This window comes from Empidonax traillii, unplaced genomic scaffold, assembly GCF_003031625.1.
Source record: "Empidonax traillii isolate 1590-97213 ecotype Southwest subspecies unplaced genomic scaffold, ASM303162v1 scaffold91:size2966241, whole genome shotgun sequence".
Classification (NCBI taxonomy): domain Eukaryota; kingdom Metazoa; phylum Chordata; class Aves; order Passeriformes; family Tyrannidae; genus Empidonax; species Empidonax traillii.
In genome coordinates, this window is record NW_020955284.1 from 376,170 (window position 1) to 385,548 (window position 9,379).

At 49.9% G+C, this 9,379-nt stretch overlaps 1 protein-coding gene across 1 annotated transcript in view; it reads left to right on the forward strand.

The window, feature by feature from the left end:
- LOC114056406 (peroxidasin-like) overlaps window positions 1-9,379 on the forward strand; it is a 42,546-nt gene extending 33,167 nt beyond the window's left edge. Inside the window, exons 16-23 of the mRNA XM_027881576.1 lie at window positions 186-343; window positions 1,577-3,080; window positions 3,549-3,683; window positions 4,198-4,406; window positions 5,187-5,301; window positions 5,583-5,676; window positions 6,121-6,238; window positions 7,567-9,379. Coding sequence (XP_027737377.1) covers window positions 186-343; window positions 1,577-3,080; window positions 3,549-3,683; window positions 4,198-4,406; window positions 5,187-5,301; window positions 5,583-5,676; window positions 6,121-6,216 — 2,311 coding nt within the window. The 3' untranslated portion in view covers window positions 6,217-6,238; window positions 7,567-9,379. The remainder of the gene's footprint in view (window positions 1-185; window positions 344-1,576; window positions 3,081-3,548; window positions 3,684-4,197; window positions 4,407-5,186; window positions 5,302-5,582; window positions 5,677-6,120; window positions 6,239-7,566) is intronic.

Here is a 9,379-nt window from a genome sequence, read left to right on the forward strand (position 1 = left end):
AGAAAGATCCTTTCTTTAATCATCTGCCATGTGCAGGCAAGTCACGTTGGTCTTATGCACTAGTTTGGGGGCCAAGCACCAGACCAGGCTTAGAGCCCGACTCTTGCTGCCTGTAGAGTCTCATTGCCCTGAGCAGAGTTGATTAATTTTAATGTTCCTGCATCACTTTTAATTCCTGGAAACAGACGTCCTAAGACACCCAATGACCTCCTGGCTCTCTTCCGCTACCCCCGGGACCCCTACACCATCGAGACAGCCAGGGCAGGGGAGATCTTTGAAAGGACCTTGCAGCTGATTCAGGAACACGTGCAGCAAGGGCTCATTGTGGATATGAACGTCACAGGTGGGAGAGATTTCATTTCCCTTCTTAATACTGTGCATGGGTTGAAATGAAAACAATTATGTGTAGATATCCAGTAAGTTTAAAGGTGTAACAAAAGTCCAGATAAATGTTGGATCTATCAGGAAATGTTCCTTCTGGTTTGCAATTCTTTCTACATCTCATGGTTTTCCCAGCAGCTGGAAGGCTGGTCTTGCATTCACCATACCAACTTGATAGTCAGGAAACTGTTTCAGTTCCCCATTTCTGTGAAGGCTTTTTGGCTGGCTATGTAATCTTTAAAAAAATATTTATCCACCTAACTCATAAAAGAGTACCTTTGTGTGTCTGAAGTTCAGACCCTCAGCAGCATGGTCCCAGATTTTTCCTGCTCTTCAAGTAGCAACAAGAAAATTACTGTGGATTCTGGGGTATTTGGGTGCTGTAACAGAGGAAGGGGGATATCACTCTTCTGTCTTTCCACTACTTTGACCTCTTAGCTGCAAATTCAGGGGGGGTTCAGCCACTCAGGTTCTTTTTATCAAGGCAGGATAGCACGGAGCAAAGCAACATAACACCAAAAGTACTTAGTGAAGTCCAAGCATCCTCTTCCTTGATATACAACAGACATTCCTGTACACTGCATGTTTCTACCTACACACATGAATCATCATGTAGCAGGCATGTGTGTTTGGGGCCTGTAAATATATTTTCCTGCCTGGATGTATTCCAGGGTGCAAGGAGTCTCTTTGCAGGTGGCAGATCTGGTCTGGGCTGGTTGGACTGCCAGCCTCTCCTCCTTATTGCCCTGTCAGCATCCCCACAGTGCAGCATTATTCAGCGCTTTCACACAGCGCAGCGCCCTGGCAGTCACCCACGGCTTCCTGCTGCTCGTCACGTAGAGTTTGGATGGGTGTTGGAGCTCGTGGTGGCAGTAATAACCCAGAGAGCCATAAAATAAACCTAGAGGGGAGAGCGAGACCACCCCCACAGTCTGCTCTGCCAGTCACAACATTTGTGTTTTCCAGCTCTGTGCAGTTAATACCAAATTCTTTTCCACTTCTATTCTTCTTTGTGGGCCTAACGTGTTTCCTTTGCTTTCATTTAATTACGTTGCAACACCACGCTCAGGGGATCTGGCCTTGCTGTGCCCATCCTGACAGTCCCACAAGTGACTTTCACATGCAGAGCCCTCGCATGGAACAGTGGGATCCACCAGGTGACAGATGGCCTGGTTCTCTGCCTTTCCCTTTGCAGGCTATCGCTACAATGACCTGGTGTCCCCTCACTACCTGAACATGATTGCCAACCTGTCAGGCTGCTCTGCCCACCGTCGCACGCCGAACTGCTCCGACATCTGCTTCCACAAGAAGTACAGGACCCATGACGGCTCTTGCAACAACCTCCAGCACCCGATGTGGGGTGCGTCTCTCACAGCCTTCCAGAGGCTCCTCAAACCCGCCTACCAGAATGGATTTAACCTCCCCCGAGGGTTTTCCTTGGCGGAAGATGCCAGGGATCTGCCCCTTCCTCTACCTCGCCTTGTCTCCACCGCCATGATCGGGACCGAGACCATCACCCCCGACGACCAGTTCACCCACATGCTCATGCAGTGGGGCCAGTTTCTGGACCACGACATGGACCAGACGGTGGCAGCCATCAGCATGTCCCGCTTCTCGGACGGAGCCCCTTGCAGCGAGGTGTGCAGCAACGACCCACCCTGCTTCTCAGTCATGGTGCCCGCCAACGACCCCCGCGTGCGGAACGGGCGCTGCATGTTCTTCGTGCGCTCGAGCCCCGTGTGCGGCAGCGGGATGACCTCCCTGCTGATGAACTCCGTCTACGCCAGGGAGCAGATCAACCACTTGACGTCTTACATCGATGCCTCCAACGTTTACGGCAGCACGGAGCAGGAGTCGCGGGAGCTGCGGGATCTGAGCAGCCAGGGCGGGCTGCTGAAGCGCGGGCAGGTCGTGCCCAGCTCGGGGAAGCATCTCCTCCCCTTCGCCGTGGGGCCACCCACGGAGTGCATGAGGGACGAGAACGAGAGCCCTGTGCCCTGCTTCCTGGCAGGAGACCACCGTGCCAACGAGCAGCTGGGTCTCACGGCCATGCACACGCTTTGGTTCAGGGAGCACAACCGCATCGCCACGGAGCTGGCCGCCCTCAACCCCCACTGGGATGGGGACCTGCTGTACCACGAGGCACGGAAGATCGTGGGTGCCCAGATGCAGCACATCACCTATGCCCAGTGGCTGCCCAAGGTCCTTGGGGAGGCCGGGATGAAGATGCTGGGTGAGTACAAGGGCTACGACCCCAATGTCAATGCGGGCATTCTCAACGCCTTTGCCACCGCTGCCTTCCGCTTCGGGCACACCTTGATCAACCCCATCCTGTACCGGCTGAACGAAACCTTCCAGCCCATCCAACAAGGCCACATCCCCCTGCACAAGGCCTTCTTCTCCCCTTTCAGGATCATACAGGAGGGGGGGATTGACCCCCTCCTCCGTGGGCTGTTTGGGGTTCCTGGGAAAATGCGGGTCCCCTCTGAACTCCTCAACATGGAGCTAACGGAGAAACTCTTCTCCATGGCCCACTCTGTCTCACTGGACTTGGCTGCTATCAACATCCAGAGAGGGCGAGACCATGGTATCCCACCCTACAACGACTTCAGGGTCTTTTGCAACCTCTCATCTGCACAGGAATTCGAGGACCTCCGAAATGAGATAAAGAACTTGGAGATCAGAGAAAAGCTCAGGAGGTACTGTAACCTGGATGTGGAAGCATAAGAATGACTGGAGATCAGTCAGTGAAAAGTTTTTGCTCCTCCCCGGACATCCATGGACTAACCTTCCCAGATATTGCCACCCACAGATGTTAAGATAGGGTAATAGCTGTGGTTTAACAATGGGGGAAGACAAACGAGGTCTCTCCAAGTGATCAGTCTGGTTCTGGGTGGAATGTTGTCAGGCACTGCTGTGGTGTAGTTTGGGGGCAGATTGAGCCTTGGAGCTATTTTCCAGTCAGACTAAACCGCGTCCTATCTGCCCTGGCTGCCTCTTTCCAAGGCAGGCCTTTATCCCATTGTCTTTTAGATAAAACCAGTATACATATTGTCCAGATGAGTTCCTGGCATACAAATTCCTGTGTTAGTACTAGATTTATATTTTCTTCACTCTTTGATAGGCTTTTAACTTTTTTTTTTTTTTTAATATCTGTTATCATGCAGTTTATATGGAACTGCCAAAAATATTGACCTGTTTCCAGCGCTGATGGTGGAGGATCTTGTCCCTGGAACCAGAGTTGGACCAACACTGATGTGCCTGTTAACAACACAGTTCAGAAGGCTGAGGGATGGAGACAGGTATTACCACTGGAATCATCCCAAAATCTTTGATATTCTGTTTAGGGGGGTTTGCTCCTTACAGGGAGAAGCAGAATCTGTAAATTTTTTTTTATTTATTGTGTTATGATATGAAGAACAGTCCAGGGCATTTGCAAAAGAACTTGTCACAGTTACCATCAAGGTGTTCATTCCTGATTTAATGATTCTCATTCCACTGCAGAACACTGGGCATCATTGAGGATGTGTCCAATATCTCATGAAAAGGCTAGAAAATGTCCACAGGAGCTTCTTTTTAATTCCTGTGTGATGTTTGTGTGAATGAGACATGTCTTTGCCTGGTGATGCAAACTGGGGAGGTTTGTGGGTTCAGAAAAGGCCTTCTGTGTCTGCAGCCACCTGTGACATCAGAGCAGGAGCTTCTCTTGAGGTGGGTGGGTGCTGCTACACAGACGTTGGGGAACTCTTCTTCCTCTCCCAGCCTCCCTCCCTCTTCTCTACTCCCGAGTCACGCTGCGATTACAACCCACTGCAGATTTTGGTACGAGAATCCTGGAGTCTTCACGCCAGCACAGCTGACTCAGATCAGGCAGACGTCCCTTGCTCGTGTCATCTGTGACAACAGTGACCACATCCGGCAGCTGCAGAGGGATGTCTTCCAGGTTGCATCGTACCTGCAGGGCATGGTCAGCTGTGAAGAGATCCCTGCTGTGGACCTCCGCCTGTGGCAGGACTGCTGTGAGGGTAAGGGGCAGGCTGCTCCAGCACCAGCTGACGTGGGATTTGCTCTGGGTGGCATTTGTCACACGCCATCAGCTGGTTGTGAAACTGTAGCTGATTTCCTGCTACACCGTGAGAACCTTGTGTCAGCAAATGGGTGGGAATAGAATATAGAGTAGAATAGGAATGGAATGGAATGGAATGGAATGGAATGGAATGGAATGGAATAGAATAGAATAGAATAGAATAGAATAGAATAGAATAGAATAGAATAGAATAGAATAGAATAGAATATATTTCAGTTGTAAGGGGACCTACAACAGTGATCCAGTGAAACCGCCTGACCAATTCAGGGCTGACCAAAAGTTAAAGCAAATTATTAAGGGCATTGTCCAAATGCCTCTTAACCCCTGAGTGGCTTGGGGCATTGGCCACCTCTCTAGAAAGGCTGTTAACTTCACTGAACCTGGCTGATGGTCCACCTAGCTGTGGGCTTCTGTCTCTGGCTGGGGGAGACACAGAAGCAGGAATGAAGATCCCTCCCACGTGTCACTTCACAAATTCATTTGTTAGTCTGAAACTCCTCCATTAAACCACAGTCCTGCCATGGTCCCTTTGTGCTGCATTTTGGGTGCAGATGTCCAGCTGAGACATGGGAATCCTGGCATGATGCCCTGTTGTGCACCTTTGTTGCCTTCTTCCCTCCAACATAAGAGATGTGTCAGAGGTGGATGGTACAGCAGGGCAGCTCTGCCTTGTGTTCTGCTTTAAGTGCTCACTGCAGACTTTACTTTCCTTCCCAAGACTGCCAGACACGAGGGCAATTCCGGGCTCTTTCTCAGCGGTTCCGGAGGAAGAGGTCTCCCGGCTTCAGCTACCCAGAGGAAAACCCTGCCAAGCCCAAGCCTGCCTTCCCCAGGTGTAGTGTCACCACTTTTATCTCTGTTTTATGAAACATAAGAAAAGGTTTTAATAACTCAGTCCATCCAGGCCTCTGAAATTGGCACTCCATGGAGATCTGGAGGTCAGGGGTGTTTCAGTAGCTGGGAGCTTGTCCAGTCCCCCCGTGTTTCAGTGCATTCAGTGCTCATCTCTGATGTGGAAACACCTGGGCTGAGTGGTTGTTTGAGGCAGAATGATTTTCTCAGGCAGGAAGCTGCTGTTTGCATAACCCCTTTCACTTTTTATCCCTGACCCCAGAAATGAGGTGCCTTCCCCAAGCCCTTCCTCCAGAGAGAACCTCGAGTCCCTCGTGGCTGAACTGGAGAAGACAGTTGCTTCCCTACGGAAACAGGTAAAACTTGGTGCCCCAACCTTTGTCTTACATGGAGTCATCTCAGGAGCAGGATTTAGCTGTTTGCTACAGGAGGCAGCCCCTGTGACTTCTTGTGTCCTTCAGAGCCAAGAGCAACCAACCCATCAGAGGGGACTAGGTGGCAGGTGCAGAAGAGGTAGGGTAGGGAGAGAAGAGATGAAGCTGAACTCTGTGAGCTCAGACCTCTACAACTGCGGGGTAAAATGCAAATGGAACCTCGATGAAGAAAATCTGAGCCAGCATTTTCTTCTTGTATTTGGGACAAGTTAAAGATTATCTGTGCAGTGGTGCAGACTTCTCGTATTTGGAACAGATTAAAGATTATCTGTGCAGTGGTGCAGACTCCTTGTATTTGGGACAGGTTAAAGGTTATCTGTGCAGTGGTGCAGATTCCTCTTTGAGCTGCTGCTTTCTCATCCCCAGGTGGACGCCTTAGAGAGCCAGCTGAGGTGGCACAACAGGAACACCAGCACGCCAGGACAGGGCAAGAAGACTGGAGACAAATGGAGAAAGAGATGACCATGTTGCCTCTTTGTATAAGGTCAGCGTGTTTGTTCTGGGCAGGGGTCAGTGTGGATTTGCTGAGCGTGCCATGGGACACCTCAGCAGTGTTCACATGCAGGAGAGGATGTTGCAGAAAGGAATGGAGCAATGTGGGGATGAATGGGACATGAAGTAATAGGCTTAAATGCAGCAGGTTAGACAGTCATTTCTGCTGGTAATGATTAGTGACTCACTGGAATGGGTTGTCTGGGGATGTGGTGGCGTATCCGTTCCTGGAGGTCTTTTAAGAACTGGTTTGGCAAAGATGGGGAAAGACATAAGTATAGGATGGACCAGGCAGAATGGGTGAGGTCTCTTGGGCCTATTCTCCTGGGACTCTGGGTAGGTTTCTTCTAACAACACTTAATATCATAACCCCAAATCCAACAGCCTCCAAAGGACCTTTGTGGGGAGAGATATCTCACAGCTCAGTGATGGAGTAGATGGACTGGTTCCTCCCCAGGGTAACAAGGACATCTGGGCAGATGGAGCAATCCCTCATTTGCTTACATATTGGCAGAGATTTCCCCCTCACCATCTGAGTCACTGTGCACTTTGCTTCTGGAGGCACCAGTCCCCTGTTTGCTCAGCCCCAGCCAGGGCAGCACAACTTTGAGAGGTGTGTTTAAAGTCCCTGTCAGTACCTGCCAGTCTGGGGACTCCAGCTGCTGCTCAGCAGTGGCAGGGTGCAGGCAGGAGCTGCCAGACCTCTGGTCCAGGTGTTCAGGGGCATGGAGAGCATAGCCTGAGCTCCCTGATCCCGCTTTCCATGGATATCCCTACAGCCTTGAGAGAGTGGGTGAACAGCTTGGTGACCCCTGCCAGTCTGGAGAAGGTGGTTAATGGTTTTTTTTGCAAATGATTACTGCAGGGACAGAAGCAAGGGAGATAAGCAGAAGTGCTGTTCTGCCAGGCAGTCTGTACCAGAAGAAGCATCCTCTGGAAGTTAGATTACAGGATGGGGCAAGCAAAGGTTGGTCTGTGCTGATAATCTCAGCAGAAAGCAGAAGGAGAAACCTAGAGGCTGGCCACAGTTTTCCAGCACGATTTGGTGTATTGGTCCTTATAGATTTTCCAGTTAGCGATTCTGCTTTAGAAGTGTGACATAGAGTGCAGTGTGACATGAGTTGGCTTCTTCTTGCCATCATTTCAGATCCTTGAAAAGTGCTCTAGGGTTTACAGGGTCCCTGAAAAGTATTACTGTGGGTTTAAAGAGTTTTTCTACTGCAGTCCTACATGCCCCAGACCAGCCAGGCACTGCACAAACAGCTCGCTCTGCCTCCAGCTGCCTCCCATGAGCTTTTCTGCTTTCTTGTGCCGTTTCAGGTGCCCTGTGACCTGCACTCCTGCTCTCCACCAGCCACTCCAACCCACTCCTACAGGGCTCAGAAAGCCATCACAAGACCCCACGATGATCTGCCTGCCCTCACACCTCCTGTGCCACTCCCCATCCCAGGACCATTGTACTTTTGCCTGTATTGAACCCTCTGCACTGACTGTCCATGAGCCCCTCAGCCCCTGGATCCTTCCTGCCTTTGTCAGCCCCCTGGGGATGGGCTCTGCCCTCAGTGGTGACAGCCCAGAGTCTGCCGAGATGCCTCTTTCTTCCACAGCCCCCAGGGAAATGGAGACTAATTGAAGCTGCTTTAGTGCCCCTTTCCTGCTCCTCTTCCCACGCACCGCTGTCATCACCCACCACGTGTCTGAAACATCCCATGGGCACCCAACTGAACCAATTCATTAGGAGGCAAAACCTTTCTCAAATGCACTGTGGTGTCAGGAAACATCTGGAGAAATCAGGAAAAAAAAAAAAAAAAGAAGATAAATTAACAGGAAGCCTAAAGCAAACCCCCATCCATCTTCTGATGCCATCAGAAAGACAAAGAGGAGCCTCAGGACTGGATTTGGGCTGGGCTTGAAGTCCCTGCTAGCAGCGAGGAAGTGACCCAAAGCCCAGGAAAGTCCCCTGGATGGTTGGATGCTTAAGGACAGGGTGCCAGGCATGGTGTGGCTGCCCCAATCACCTGCTGTGCTTTGCCACTCAGTGGTGACAAGTGGCACATCCTTGGTTACATGACCCCACGAGTGACCTACTGTTACGTGCCCAATGTTCAAAAGCATTTTCCTCAGCATGACCTGCATTCCCCAGCTCTCTGCCCCTTTCAGGGTTTAATTGGAATTATGTTTCTTTTCCTTTTTTTTTTTTTTTCCCCTCTTCCAAAAGGCTCTTTGCTGGAAGATGTATTTCAAGTGTAAACCTAACAGGACCTGGAACAGAACCTCAGCTAATTAGATGTAATGGGTGCTCTCATTAGTAAAGGGGAGCTGCTGGTTTCTGTCAATTAGGCTGGGAGGACACGCTGTGGTGTTTGACACATGGGTGAATGCAAAGTGCTGTTTGTGTTTATGGCTCCCAGGTGCTCTGCAACCAAACCAGGACTGTGCAGCCAGATCCACAGCACAGGTCTTCTGGTTTCATTGCTCTTTGGAGGTGCTTTTTAGTGGTGCTAGAACTAAAGTCCCTGTGTATCCACTGCAACCCCTAATCTATGGACAGATTGGTTTTTAATGCATCCTTGTAAGCTGGTCACCGGGACTTGAAGATAAAATACTTGATCCATCAGATATCTGTGCCTTCCTTATCTTTCTCACTTTTCCTGTGCCCTCCCACCTGCCTTCCCACAACACAAGGACCAGGAACTTTTGTGAACATGCTTTTTCTTCTTTCTTTCTTTTTTTTTTTTTTTTTAATTTTATTTTTAGGTGTTTTATAGTACCAAAGGGGATTCAAAGCAGCAGGGATGCTCCTGGAACTTAATTGAAAAATAAAAAGAAGATACTAGAAAAAGGTTGTGATTTATCAGCTCTTTCCTGGAGTGGGACTGAGCCGTGCATGTGTGCCCTGTGCAGACAGAGGTTTGCAGGGATGAGTCTGTGTTATGCATGTCTGGTAGGTTCAGCTCAGAGGCAGTATTTAGTCCTCAGGGATGTTTGTCATTTTGAAGTACTCTTTCATTTAGGTGCAAATCAAGATCCAAAGCCTTGTGTGCTATAAATCAGCTGCACTTGTGTATCTCTTGTACCACTAGAGAATCTAATCTGGCAAAGGTCAATAAAGGTAAATCAGTCTCCAGTCTCC